This window comes from Anabrus simplex, chromosome 5, assembly GCF_040414725.1.
Source record: "Anabrus simplex isolate iqAnaSimp1 chromosome 5, ASM4041472v1, whole genome shotgun sequence".
Lineage (NCBI taxonomy): Eukaryota > Metazoa > Arthropoda > Insecta > Orthoptera > Tettigoniidae > Anabrus > Anabrus simplex.
The window spans coordinates 18510533-18525349 of record NC_090269.1 but is presented as its reverse complement, the minus strand read 5'-3'; the positions used below and the strand labels follow the sequence as shown (position 1 = coordinate 18525349).

Here is a 14817-nt window from a genome sequence, read left to right as displayed (position 1 = left end):
GAGTAGAAAGCCCTTCTTCACTGATAATTTGGAATAAAATGAATGTAGAATTTAATAAAAGTGAAGAGGAAGAAGCTTTTCTTAAGAAACGCCTCTTTTTCAGGGTTGAATTGTGGTGCTATAATTTGGAATAGGCCTAAATTGTTATTCTAGACCAGGCCATACTATTACCACTACTACATCAGCCTCTGCCTTAAGTATGCACACTGCTCATTCAAAACAGCGCATCAGAGTAGGGATCGAATAACTGGAATACTATGAAGAAGCAGTGTGTTACGTACCACTTGTATCAGAAAATGTATGGACCAGAGGAATGGCATGCTAAAGAAGAGTTTTCTAACTTCCCGGCTATTTCCCGCCAATATTGTGTAAGGCTGTTATACTCGGTATGCAGCAGTAATCCCATATATCGGAGTTGAGAGGCAACATAAGAGACAAAAAACTTACAACAAACAATGGTCAATGTAATGTTATTGTTGATCAATGTTATGCGCTTTCGATATTGTTGGCCTTCACATTTAGTTTTCTTCCGACTTAGAAATACGACTCATCATAGTCGGTGCGGTAAAACTGAATAAAACATAATGACCGGAAATTGTATTCTCTGTACCTTTTGTTATGTAGTTCTTTTCGACAGGACCAAGAACACAGGTATTTAAAAATTAAAGTTTAGGCACCTTCCCCTAAACTACAATTTTATCCAGGGTGAATAAAATCATTTATAGCTTAGACTGTAGTTTCTTATTCCCCGATTCTATACTGATTTTAATTAAATTTTGTTAACCCATTTTCTCGTGGCTTGGCGTCGATATGGACTTAGCAACAAAAATACAAATTCACAAATATGTTATCATAGCCTGTATGGTAAAAATGTATGACATAAATGGTCGGAAATTTAATTCTATTAATTTGTTGTGTCTTTGGGCGTTGTAATGCTCAGCGTATCTGGTGGAGAAGCTGCGGCCAGTTTGGCCAACATAAGAAAAATTACATGTAGAGCATTCAATCAGTATATTCCTGATCCAGAGTAACTATTCTCCGCAATGGCCAACCACATAAGGGACACGGCATAAATTCACCACAATAGAACAAGACCTCCATATCCTAAAGAGTCGCTAAAAGTAAACTCATGACAGAATATGAAAACTTATTTATTTTCCTCGACCAACATTTTAATAAAGATAAGAACCTAAATGACACTATTGATAAAAAAAGCCCCTTGTATGAACAGATTCTTATTTTATTACGAGAATCAACTCCCCTCACCAACATATTCTTAAAAACCTTAAACCTCACATCAATTAGTGTTCCCACCTCCCCTACAGCTAATATACCCCCCTCCCTTCCCCCCGCCGCTAGTACCTATAATTCAAATACAACCAATAAACCCATAGCCACACCCACCGTAACATCACTCCCTCCAATAGCCTTACACCGATACAACACGCGTAGTAATACACTCTCTTCCTTCCCTCCAACCAATAGCAGCCCCCCTCCAATAGTTACGTCAACGCAAACAGATCCCCCTCCAGCACAAACCTTCAGCTATAACATACGTAGCAAGAAGTCTACTGTTGCAAATACTTCTAACTCGTAACGTTACAAGCTATCTTTATCACCGTCAATTGGTAAGTGCACACGATTCTACTTCAATATTTTCAAATATCTCCCCCTACGTTTCTTGCTTCCTTTTACAGACTCCACTATTATATGCTTTTTCAACTAGAATATCTACAAACTCACAATTTACAACATTTGAGCATTACTTCAAATTTTGAGATGGTCCATAGAGATCCTATTTGAAACTGTTCAACTTCTATTCTACAACTTCATATCCTCAACGTGTTCTACAACTTCACCATATGCCTCTGACTTTCATCTTTTATCTTCAAGATCATGATTAACTTCGGATCTCTCGACTAACTTTGACTTTTATTCTCTCTTCTTTACTTTGATTATATAAGATTTTTCGCTATCGTCTAATTATAACCGCCAGACTATCAACTTTATTTTTATGCAGTCTTACTACTTGTATAACAATCTGTTGTTTTATCCATTGCACTTATTTTAGCAGCCTTTTAATGTTATTTTACTTCAAATCTCTTCAAGATTTTAAAATTCATTTCATTATTACATGTTATTTAGATGCTTATTTTTAATTTAAGGTTAAGATTATGGCTGATGATGCCTTCAGGGAAGGCGAAACATGTACCACTATTAGTTAACAAATTTATGTAAATCATCCAAGACTATTTTGTATTGATCAGGTGGTCTAATAAATAACTTAATGTTATTATTTCAATCAGTACTACAGTGCCGATCTAACAGTCCAAAGTTCCAGAGCTGGAATGCCCAGGCCGCAGAGAGCCGTGAACACTCCTCTGCCATTATTGCTTTACATATTATGCACACTGCTCATTTCCATCAGTGCCTCAGAGTAGGAATTCATTAGTTCGAATGCTATGATGAACCAGTGTGTTACGTACCAGTAGTATCAGAAAATTTGAACCACAGGAATGGCATGGTAAAGAAGAAAGTTATCTAACTCCCCAGCTACTTCCCGCAATATTCAGACAGGCTCTTACACTCGGTACGATCGGGCGAGTTGGCCGTGTGCTTAGGGGCGCTCAGCTATGAGCTTGCACCCAGGAGATAGTGGATTCGAACCCCACTGTCGGCAGTGCAGAAGATGGCATTCCGTTTCCCATTTTTCACACCAGGCAAATGATGGGGCTGTACCTTAATTATGGCCAAGGCCGCTTCCTTCACACTCCTAGCCCTTTCCTATTCCATCGTCGCCATAAGACCTATCTGTGTCGGTGAGACGTTAAGCAAACTTAAAAAAAAAAAACCGGTACGCAGCAGTAATCTTTATCTATCCGAGATGAGTGGCAACAGGAGAGACAAAGCGCATCACAACAAACAACGGTTAATATATTATTATTGTTGATAAATTTTATGAGCTTTGTAGGCCTTCACATTGTTTTCTTTCGAATCTGTGATATTAGGGCGCCTTAAAAAGTACTTATAGCGTAGATTTTAGTTAATTATTCTCCCACTTTACATACCTATTTTCATTTAATCCTGTTTACCAATCTTCTTGTGACCTGGCACTGATATAGACTTAGTAAGAAAAATCCAAATTCATTAATATCTCTGTGACGGTAACAATGTATAAGACATAAATGATCGGAAATTTAATACTATATAACTTAAGTTGTGTAGCATTTCACCTTCTCAATACTAAAAAATCATTTGATGTTTTACAGAAACATTACAATGATATTAATAGGTACTAGTTTCGGTCTACTGTGGACCATCATCAGCCTAGCCAAATTACAGTAAAAGACATAGTGATAAAATAAAGTAAAATAATGTGGAGAAATGAGAGAGGATCTAGAAGGATGGGATGGTGGTGGAATGACAGACAAAAGTGAAAAACCGTATATGCAAATTATGATAAAAGTAACAGAAGTGTTCACATTGACAACTAAAATCTTTGTGAAGTCACGTAAAAACTCTTGTTGAGATAGTCTTTGGTTGACAGTTACTCCTGTGTTGCGCAATTAAAATATATAACCAAGTATATGCTTCTAGAAAGTTCTAGATGTGAGTTCCACTTTAGCGTAGAGGGAAGAGTTGTCTTCTCATCAAGAAGATCCATTTCAGAGTCAGACATGGACTACTTTTTAAAAACAATATATGACTATTACTTTTAGATGAACACATAATTTTTTCAAAGTGGTTTTAGTATAAGTTCTGTTTTAATACCAATTTTTTTTTTTTACTGTAAACATTTTGCATCCACAGTATTAACACTTGTAAATATTCATTAATATTTTTTACGTAAGTTATCATGTCTCCTTAGACCATATGTGTTTTAAGATTGATTGAAGCTGATGATGCCCAATAAATAGTGGGCGAAACATGTACTTCAAATTTCTGATAATTTCCATGTGTGTTTAATCACACTATAGTGGAATAAATTTGTATTGAATAGGTGGTATTAAAATTACTCCTTGTATAAACTTTGTGATCAGCTATTTTTCAATACGGAATAATGACGAGAATAATGGTTTGTAATGTTATTAGATTTTCCAAAGAGTTTGGCTAATCAAAGTTGCTGAACTGAAAGAAGTTTTCATGGGAAACTGACAAAGATTCCCCTGTAAAATTGAATATAAATTTTCAAGATTTTGAACTCTCTTACCGGTAATTAATGCGGTTTCACGATCTAACTTGCCTGCCTCTCATCCAGAGGGCCCGGGTTCGATTCCGTCCAGGTCAGGCAGTTTTACCTGGATATGTCTGATTCCAGTTTCACTCAGCCTACGTGATTATCTTTAATTGAGGAGCTATCTAATGGTGAGATGGCGACCCCGATCTAGAGAGCCGGGAATATCAGCTGAGAGGATTCGTCACACTGACCATGCATCACCTCGTAATCTGCTGGCCTTCGGGCTGAGCAGCGGTCACTTGGCAGGCAGTCCCATTGGGGCTATGGTTTGGTTTGGTTTAGGAAATTTGTAAGATTATAATTATACATATTGCATTTTTTTGGTGTTTAGCCAAATTGTTCATGGTTTTAATTCATTCCCGGATTTTCCGTTTTCCCATGTTGTAGATTTTATTTTCATGGTCCCTCGAAAAACGGAGAATCAAGGTTCCACTGTATTTATTTTTAAAATTTGTTTTCAATGTTTATTTTTTTTTTGACTGGGCGAGTTGGCCATGCGGTTAGAGACGCACGGTAGATAGTGGGTTCTGGTCACACTGTCGGTAGCCCTGAAGATGGTTTTCCGTGGTTTCCAATTTTCACCCCAGGCAAATGCTGGGGCTGTACCTTAAGACATTGCTGACCGGATGCTTGAGCTTGTCACAAACCCCGTGGACTTGACATTTTTCTACTAAGCATACTACGGTGCACTTGATTATAAAAATGAACATAAATATTAAACCAGTCAAGATTTTATCTTTAAAGTTGGTGGATCTGCCTTTACAAAACCATCTTTAGCGTCAATTCCTAACACATAATTAATGTTTACATCGTTGTCTAGTCATAGTAACTTGAATAAATAAGCACCCTAGGTAAATTACGACGTGTAGAGGCTTGAATATCACTTCCACTATAACTCTTACATTCATTTTCCACTAATTCATTATCACTATATCCATTTGAACGATCATCGGCATATAATTATTCTAAAATATCGTTGGCTAACACCGTATTCCGCGGGCATTCCATCTTGTCATTGACTGAACCGGCAGAAAGTCGATGTTTCGAAACTAAATCAAAGAATAAAAGAGGCCATGATTTTAAAAGAAGTGGCAGATATACTTCTACGATTTATTCTACTCAATGTGCAAGTCCGAAATAGTTCAATATGTGGTCAAGAGATGTCACAGGAATACCGAAAACAATGTCTTGAATAAAACAGATTTCTCGGGGCCCGTCACCTATGTATTAAGGCTGCTTCCTTCCACCTCCTAGGCCTTTCCTATCCCATCGTCGCCATAAGACCTATCTGTGTTGGTGTGACTTAAAGCCACTAGCCAAAAAAGACAAACTTTTTTTGGCTTTACCAGTAATAATACGTCCAAGGTATATTCAATTCTGAAATGCTCATGTTTTCCTGTATTAATGTGATTTATTTGATTTGAATATGTGTTCAACTGTTTAAGTGTTGATTTTTGTAATTTGGTTGCAAAATCACAAATTAAAGCTGCTTTGAGCACACCCCTGCATGTAGGCTGAATGGTTATATTACCGGGCTGAGTAGCTCAGACGGTTGAGACACTGGGCCTTCTGACCCAACTTGGCAGGATCGATCCTGGCTCAGTCCAGTGGTATTTGAAGGTGCTCAAATACGACAGCCTCGTGTCTGTAGATTAAATTCCGGCACCTTGGTGTTTCCCGAAACCGTAAAAGTAGTTAGTGGGACATAAAGGAAATAACATTATTATTTAAAGGTTATATTCCTGGTACCTGCTTACAATTTGTTTTGCATGTTGGGATCTAAATATACCTTGTTTTCCTAGGCAAGTGGCCACTTTCCAGCCTTTCTGTACTCTACATATCTCAGCAGTTTGCTTTTATAAATGCACAGATTTTGTAAATACACTGATCATGGCCAACAATTTTGTGATCTTGCCTGAGGAAACTAAATTGAAAATCGTGCCTAAAGCAATGCTGCCATACTGTAGATCAAAATATTTTTCTGGTGAGATTTCATATTTCTACCGTGTGCACCCTTGCTTGCAATTAAGTCTCCATATTTCACACCAGTCAAATGCAGGGGCTTTAGCATAATTAAGATCACGACTGCTGCCTCCCCATTCCTAGCCTTTTCTCATCCATGCTTCGCCGTAAACCTTCCTAATGTTAGTGGGGTGTTAACATACTAGCGAAAAGAAAAATTAAACTGGGAATTAACTTGTATAGTCGATTTAGGAGGGAGTAGGTCCTACTATTGATCTAGCTACTGAATTTTATTGAAGACATAAGAGTCAAAAAACTGGCCAGCTTCTCATTATTTCGTGGTAGTTAATCGGTTGCAGAGAATTGGAGGAAAATCTAAGTAAAAACAAGAGTTTACAGAAACAATTGGTATGGTATACATGGAGAGATGAATGTAAATTTAGGCATTATTTTAGGGGGGGAAACATTTCAAATTTTGAAGCTGTGAAGAACAATGGGTCAGTGACGAGTGGTAAAATGATCAATAGTAATGGCTGGCAGCAAAATGGTTGTACTGTAAGAAGGAAAAGTAAATTTTAGTATAATGAATGAGGTTCATTTTGAATTCTGTGAAAAATGGTTCACAGTAAATGAATAATTCCCTTCAATTTTTGGACCTTCTTTTAAAAATTTTTTTATTATTTTTGGTCTTTTTTGGCATTTATTAGGCAGTTAAGTTGATTCCCCCCCTCCCAAAACAGGCGTTTTTTGTGTTTAAAGGAGATTCCAAAACCCAATGTTCAAGTCTGTTGCCTTCAGTTTTGAGATATAACTATCCTCATAAAAATTCACTTTTTTCACTTTTCACACTTGCCGCCGCCCCTCCCCCCTTAATTGAATTTTCCAAAAAAATATTAGTTTATTAAGAAAGGATCTTCTAAATACCAATTATCACAACTGTAACAGCTTCAGTTTTTGAGATATGTCTCCTCATAATAGGAATTAAACTCCTTTTCACCCCTGCTCTGCAAGATGATTTCCCCCCAAAAATGAGTTTTTCCTTTGTTTTGAAAGGCGATCCAAATACCAATTTCCATGTCTGTAACATCTTTCATTTTTGAGATAGTAGTATCTTCATACAAATAACTCAACTAATTTTTTAATTCTAAAAAAAAACTTATTTATACCATATTTCACGTCTGTAACGCCTTCAGTTTTTGAGATGCAAGTATCCTCATTAAAGGCATTCAACCCCTTTTTCACCCCTCCTAATGGGATTTTTTGAAAACAAAAAATACATATTTTAAAGAATTAATGAGATTAGTTAACATAAAATTATATGGAGAAAATTCACATTGTTTTATTTAGAATATTCTAAATATTTTCTTTCTTTTGTGTCTTATTCTTGTCTCTGTAGGCTTTCTTTAATTTGCAGGATGCAGCCAAAGTTTGCCAAGCCTATATGAAGAGAGATCCTGATGAACTCCATTTCACTGTGGTGGCCTTAACTGCTGCTGCTTGAAATAAGACTAACGGAATTTTGTTGCAATCGCCACCATATTTGTGTTGAGTTTTGATGGTACTGCGGGCTTTGAAAGAAGCACCAATCATACAATGAATCTGCTTTAAAATGTTCCTTTATTCTTTAATATTTTGTTGACTGTTAGAAATAAGCTCAAGTAGTCCTTGTTAAGCTGTTAAATTTGGTTATGACATTATGTAGGTCATGTAAGCTTAACTTGACAGTTCTGTCTGTACACAAAAAATTAATTTTCTTGGAGAGCACATGAAGAGCTTGTACTTACTTTTGTACCTGTAGTCAAGTTACTATCAGTGCTACATCATGCTAATAAGTCTATAAGAAGTATTCCTTGCTGTGATAGATTTTTAATAAAATGGTATGGAGTAAATATTTTCTGAAATATCATTCTATGATTGTGACCAAAGATTTATGTACAATAATGTTACTGCCCAGTTTTCAGCTAAAATGTGATGTCTTGCTAAGCAGCTGTTCCAGTATTCAGATTTTTATCTGTAGCAATACTCAGGATTACTAGCAAGGAGAAACGTATTTGGAAGTAATCGTCATATCAAAATTATTCTAGATTTAGTTGCATCATAATGGACTACTTGTAGAAATTGCATTATAAGTGCAGAATACTCTTATACTGAAGACTGCAATATATTTAAATAGTATTACATGCATTGCTTAGCCTTGTGTTGTGTTGAATTATACAAGTTTTGAAAATTGATGTTAATTGTAGTTTGCTTCATATTGAGATTTTTTTGTTAAATATTTCACGGCAATAGTTTTTAAATACTGGCTATATGCAAACTTGGTATTATTACCATAAGTTTGCTTTGGCTGTGAGATGTGATTCCAATTGTGTGCCTGAAGCTTATTGAAATGAAGCCATTGCTCATGACAATTGTGTGGTTTACATGTAATATTTGTCACTTCAAAATGACTGTGTAAGTTGTTTTTATTTTGTGTATTCAATAAATGATGCAAACCCTATTCTAAATGTTCTTAACCCGTTCGGTGGGCGATGCGGCGAGATCCGCGGCTACAATTCGCTTGCTCGGCGGGGAACGCGGCTATATCCACAGATTCAAACTTTTTTTTTTCTCAATTGGCTGCCTGCAGAGGTTTATTTCTTTTTCAGCAGCGTATTCTGGATGATCTGTCCTCTGATGTGAATTTTTTCAACTATGTTTTTCCAATACCAATGTGTCATCCACGAGTTGCATCATAAAGAACGCAAGTTACGTCCAGGCAAGAACGACCTAAATCCTAATATCCTCACGCTGAAGCTTTCTAGAGATTGTGATACTGAACAGACCTGATATTTTAGAACTGTGACCTGATTTATTATCCCCTGTCTTGTGTTCTTCCTTCACGTCTGGAGTGTGTTTACTGCGAGTTAAACATCATTATCGAATGCATCCGTAATACAGGCACAATTCATGATTTCCATCCAAACTGCAGAGACCACGGTTCTATTCGATCTGTTTTCTTAATTTTTCCTGTTAAAATGTCTAAAAGGAATTACCCCCCCCGTTAGAGGAAGATAACTTACTGGCCATGATAAACGAAATGTTGTAATTTAGTGGGGAGAATATTCATCATAGTGAAGCAAGTTCTGCCGAAGAGGAATTCTTAAGTGACAGGAACTTGCCTGGAATAAGTACTGCAGGCTCGCATGTACAGGGTTCGGGCCCAGCTGATGCGAATGTTCAGCAGTCGCGAAAAAAACACGTGTTCAATAGGGAACATGCATAATTTTCAAAAATATTTTTTTTGAAAAGTACACCAATGAAGTAGTACGTAAACGTATTACATTGTGGTAAGTTTCCTTGTTTTCTGCCATTAAAAAAATATTTAATAGTGCCTTTCCGCAAGGCGAGTGAAACGGCCTCTGACGTAAGCGGTGCGCTGTGACATCACGATCCAGTACCGCATGCAGCTCTACCAGCCGTTGCTAAAAGCCGATTGTTTATTATTCATGATCGCGAATAACTTCGAAATGACAGAAGAAACGTTCAAAACAGCACAGTCAGACAATCTACCATGTGCAGGTGTCATCTTTCTTGAAAAATAGTGACTTTCGTGGCCGCAGAAATTCGCGGATAAAAAGCAAGTTTGTAAGTGGCGTCTTTTATGTACGTTCAATGTACTGTAACCCATAGTATTAGGATAACAACGAACCTTGATAGATATCACATCACTTTCAACATTCCTTCTAGACTGATTCCCATATTAAAGAATAACATATTTTTGGGCTTTCAGCATTAGTAAAGTAAGAAATCGGATTTCAGCACTAACATATAGGTAGCATTATAGTACTAGTCCGCCACTGTGGTGTAGTGGTTAATGTGATTAGCTGCCACTTCCCGAGGCCCGGTTTCGATTCCCGGCTCTGTCATGAAAGTTGAAAACAAATAGTACGAGGGCTGGAACGGGGTCTACTCAGCCTCGGAAGGTCAACTGAGTAGAGGGGTTTCGAATCCCACCTCAGCCATCTTCGAATTGGTTTTTCGTATTTTCCCACTTCTCCTCCAGGCACCTAAGGCCACAGCCGTTTCCTTCCCTCTTTCTTGTCTATCCCTTCCGATCCTCCCATCCTCCAACAAGGCCCCTGTTGAGCATAGCAGGTGAGGCCGCCTGGGCGAGGTAATGGCCCTCCTCACCAGTTTCATCACCATACCCAAAGTCTCACGTTCCAGGACACTGCCCTGGAAGCGGTATAGGTGAAATCCCTCGCCGAGTCCGAGAGAAAACCAACCCTGAAGGATAAACTGATTAAGAAAGAAGGAAAGAAAGATCACAGTACTATAGGGCTATAATATATAATTCCCAAATAATATATATATTTATGGTTGGGACAGCTGGCCTACCCACTTCTGGGGCCCTTGAAGAGAAACATTAAATGTCTTTATGGAGGGGAAAAGTTAAACATGATAAAGATAAATATGAGTTCATCTAGTCATCTAGTTTTCACAAGTCGGGCTGAGTGGTTTAGACGGTTGAGGTGCTGGCCTTCTGACCCTAACTTGGCTGGTTCGATCCTGGTTCAGTCCGGTGGTAGTTTAAGGTGCTCAAATACGTCAGCCTTGTGTCGGTAGATTTACTGGCACGTAAAAGAACTCCTGCAGGACTAAATTCCTGCACATCGGCGTCTCCGAAAACCGTAGAAGTAGCGGGGCGTAAAGCCAATAACATTAATTATATTTGGCTTTTAACAGGCTGAGCATATCAGTCAAGAAAAGTGTCCTGGTGACATTTTAGTCGTTCAATACAGGAATGTCTTTGGGTTCTGTGACTTTTACTTTTTTTTACTTTACGTCACACAGTCACATATAGGTCTTATGGCGACGATGGGATAGGAAAGGCCTAGGAATGGGAACGAAGCGGCCGTGGCCTTAGGTACAGCCTCAGCATTTGCCTGGTGTGAAAATGGGAAACCACGGAAGACCATCTTCAGGGCTGCCGGCAGTGGGGTTCGAAACCCACTACCTCCCGGATGCGAGCTCACAGCTGCACGCTCCTAACCTCACGGCCAACTCGCCCGGTATTTTTAGCCTTCGGTTTATTGACTTGGCTTGTATAACCTAAAACTTAGGCTAAGTTGGATAATATTTTAAACACCAATATCACTACTTTCACCTGCGTGCAATTATGTTATTTCATTAATATGATAATTATTATAATTGAGCATTGTTAACTTATAAGACCCCAACAGACAAGCATTGGTTTTGTGTAGAGTTATACATTTGTTAAATTCACGTTGTTTCCTTTCGTGATGTACACGCCTATTTTTTGTTATATTATAGAGTATTTAGATATAACTTTGCCTAAATTTCTTTACAAATTAAGCTCTTCAATAAAGACATAAATAACTCGCATGCCAAGATAAATTGGTAGAATTAGAGCTGTCTGTCAAAATGGTTCATAACCCCTTTGATTTATTATTTTGACATGGATCACCCAAAACATAGGTTAGGTTTGGAGAATACTTTAATAATCAGCATTAATTAATCCATTGTTTATTACTTTCATATTCCAAGATGTAATTGAAGCATTTAAATAAAGCATCATACATTAAAATTTAAAGTTGTAGCACTAGAACAGCTGACATGGAAAAGTGATTGAAAATTCAAACATATTCAACTTACGTTAAAATGATCTTTAAAAACAAATAAACTGTAGACTTTTCCGATATATCACCAGCATTTCTCCGGCTCGCCAAAATCCATTTCTCCCTAGTTTTAGCGTCGTTGGAACATTTATAAACAATTTGTTTAGGATGGTATGCGATGTGCTATTGCAGATCGGAACTCGACACCATTTAAAAGTTTTCTGCATCACTGTCTGCACAGGATTCATTTTAAGTCTAAAATATACCACTCAGATTATTATCCAATGTATAGACCTCGAATTTAACTATACCAGACACTAACATAAAGTAGAAATACGCGAAGTGTATCCTGCTTCTCACAGCACACTGTTATTTTGTCTGCTAATTCAGTCAACCTGTACGACGACGTCAGAGCAATGAGATCACGTACTTGCGTCACGTGACAATTTCGTACATTGATTTAGATTTTTATCATGTTTAGAGTTATTATTTGTACATTCTGATCACATTTTTGAAATCTGCATGAAATTTTGAATCAGATTAGCATATTTTTAATTAAAACTCCGGATCATGCATGTTCCCTATTCCAGTTCATGCAGCGATTATGACAGTGACGACAATAATACCGATTACAATTCAACCAGTGCTAGTTCAGTTTATACTGAAAATGGACAAAGAAGGTCCCGCATCGATAAAAAATTCCATTGGGATATAAAGGGAGAGTTTTTAGGGAAAACAAAACTGAGCAAAATATTTTAATCAATTTTTTTAATGACGAGATATGCCAGAACGTAGCTGAACAGACAAATGATGCCCAGCAACAAATTGCACATAAAACCCAGTTTAATAAGATGAAACGGAGTAGAGATGAATACTGAGTACGAACAAATAAGGACGAAATAAAGCTTATGGCCATACAGTTGCCGCAGGGGATTGTACAGAAACTTAAATTAGGACACTATATTTCTCATAAATTGTTAACTACGCCTATTTTCTATAAGCTGGTAACACAGGCGAGATTTTTCTCGCCGGGCTTAGTGGCCCAGACGGTTGAGGCGCTGGTCGGCCTTCTGACCCCAACTTGGCAGGTTTGATTCTGGCTCAGACTGGTGGTATTTGAAGGTGCTCACATACGTCAGCCTCTTGTCAGTAGATTTACTGGCATGCAAAAGAACTCCTGTGAGACTAAATTTTGGGACTTCAGAGTTTCTGAAAGCCATAAAAGTAGTTAGTGGGATGTAAAGCTTATATTATTATTATTATTATTATTATTAGATTTTCCTCCACAGCATTTTACAAATCTCTGACAATGAGGTGAATAATGGACAAATTCCTCCCAAAATGTACAAGATAAATCCAGTATTTGTCCATTATTGGCAAAATTTTCGGAAGCTTTTACACCGATGGCCAAGTGTCAGTTGATGTGAACCATACATACATACCAAGAAAACTATCGTGTTTTGGAATGGAATCACAAATTATGCAAAGCTGAGACAGTTTATATATCATGATCTGTTTCTGTGTGTGTCATAATGGACAGTTGTAAAAGGCATAACATGGTGCAGGCTGTAAATACTGTAAATATTACCTGTAGTGTAGAGTAATATATTGTGTGTGTCACTTATGAATTGTAGGTACCAAACTTGATCCCTCAAAAGAGTTAACCAACATAACAGAAAATTTTGTGATTATTATAATTTATTCCATTGTGAATCTTTTACGTACATGTAAACTTTGTAAAGCTACAATGTACATATACAGAAACATTTCCAGGCAGATATTGTTAGTAAACTGCCTAAAATACTGTATTCAGGTAAAAGTTACTGTATTAACAAAAACCAGATCTTTGCTTTTAGGAAGAAGCAGCCTCGATCACAGTGTGAAAGCAGTTAGCATATTTTTGCACAAAGTATTAAAAAATTAAAATATAATTTTTCAACAATTAAATACATTATGTTCAAGTAAGTATTTCTCTTAGGGCCCTTCAATAGTTCATTTTAGTCTAAGATTATTTTTAATCAAGTAATTAAATATTTTCTTCAATCAGGGAAAGTGCTCCCCACCTGGGAGTGAGCTGGTGTGTATCGAGCTCCCTGCTTAAGGGGTTAATATTGATTCTGCTGGTAAATATAATTTTATCGAATGTGTGAGCGATAATCCAGTGGAGAACAAGTACCGACTTGTTGGAGAGGAAGCAAGCAGGCAGGCCATGTAAACTCCATATGGCGTCACACCATCTCATTTGAAGACCAGCTTAACACCATATGGGGGCACGTCACCCAACGTTTTAATCTTAATAGTCTACACTGAAATTAAGTAAGAACGCTATATACCTCAACGTATGGCAGAGCGCATCACTGATTTCTGAGGTTAGATTAGATTTTCTTGTGCCTGGTTAAATTTTGGAGTGGCTATTCCCATGTAAATTAATAGTGAGAATTTCTCTGCTTGCGTTTGGAATAGTTTTCCATGATATAGTGCTGTGAAGTTAGGTGACTCTGAATAAGAAAACTGAAACATTTGCCACAAACTGTGATTGGTCAACTTTGGTACTGTATAGTTTTCTCGCCATGTACACTTGCAAGCTCTCTCCTTGACATTCGAAGGCGATGTCAGTCCATTAGTAATGCCTATGGACTGCTGTTCTCTAAAAGAAACTGCAAAATGAAAAAGTACAACATGTTTTTGTAGTAAATGCTTAAATAATGTGGGCGATAGTTAACTCGTTTCAAATGAAGACTGATATAAACGAACGCTTAATTTTTAATGTTATACAGTGGAACCTTGGATTGCAAGCATAATTAGTTCCAGCAACATGCTTGTAATCCGCAGTGCTCGTATATCGAATAAATTTTCTCATACACAATTGAAATGCTGATGATTGGTCCACAACACAAAAATATTTAATTGCATAACATTTCTAAAACAAGATATAACTTAAAGCAAATTAAACTGCACTTTACCTTAAAATAGCATCATTGTTGATGTGAGGGAGACTAA

At 37.2% G+C, this 14817-nt stretch overlaps 1 protein-coding gene across 3 annotated transcripts in view; it reads left to right on the top strand.

Annotated features, from left to right (window-relative positions):
* The window catches only part of Uch (Ubiquitin carboxyl-terminal hydrolase), a 60023-nt gene extending 51327 nt beyond the window's left edge, over positions 1 to 8696 (top strand). For all 3 annotated transcript variants that reach the window (XM_067147897.2, XM_067147898.2, XM_067147896.2), the window contains exon 7: positions 7614 to 8696. In XM_067147897.2, coding sequence (XP_067003998.1) covers positions 7614 to 7700 — 87 coding nt within the window. In that variant the 3' untranslated portion in view covers positions 7701 to 8696. The remainder of the gene's footprint in view (positions 1 to 7613) is intronic.
* Positions 8697 to 14817: the final 6121 nt, after the last annotated feature.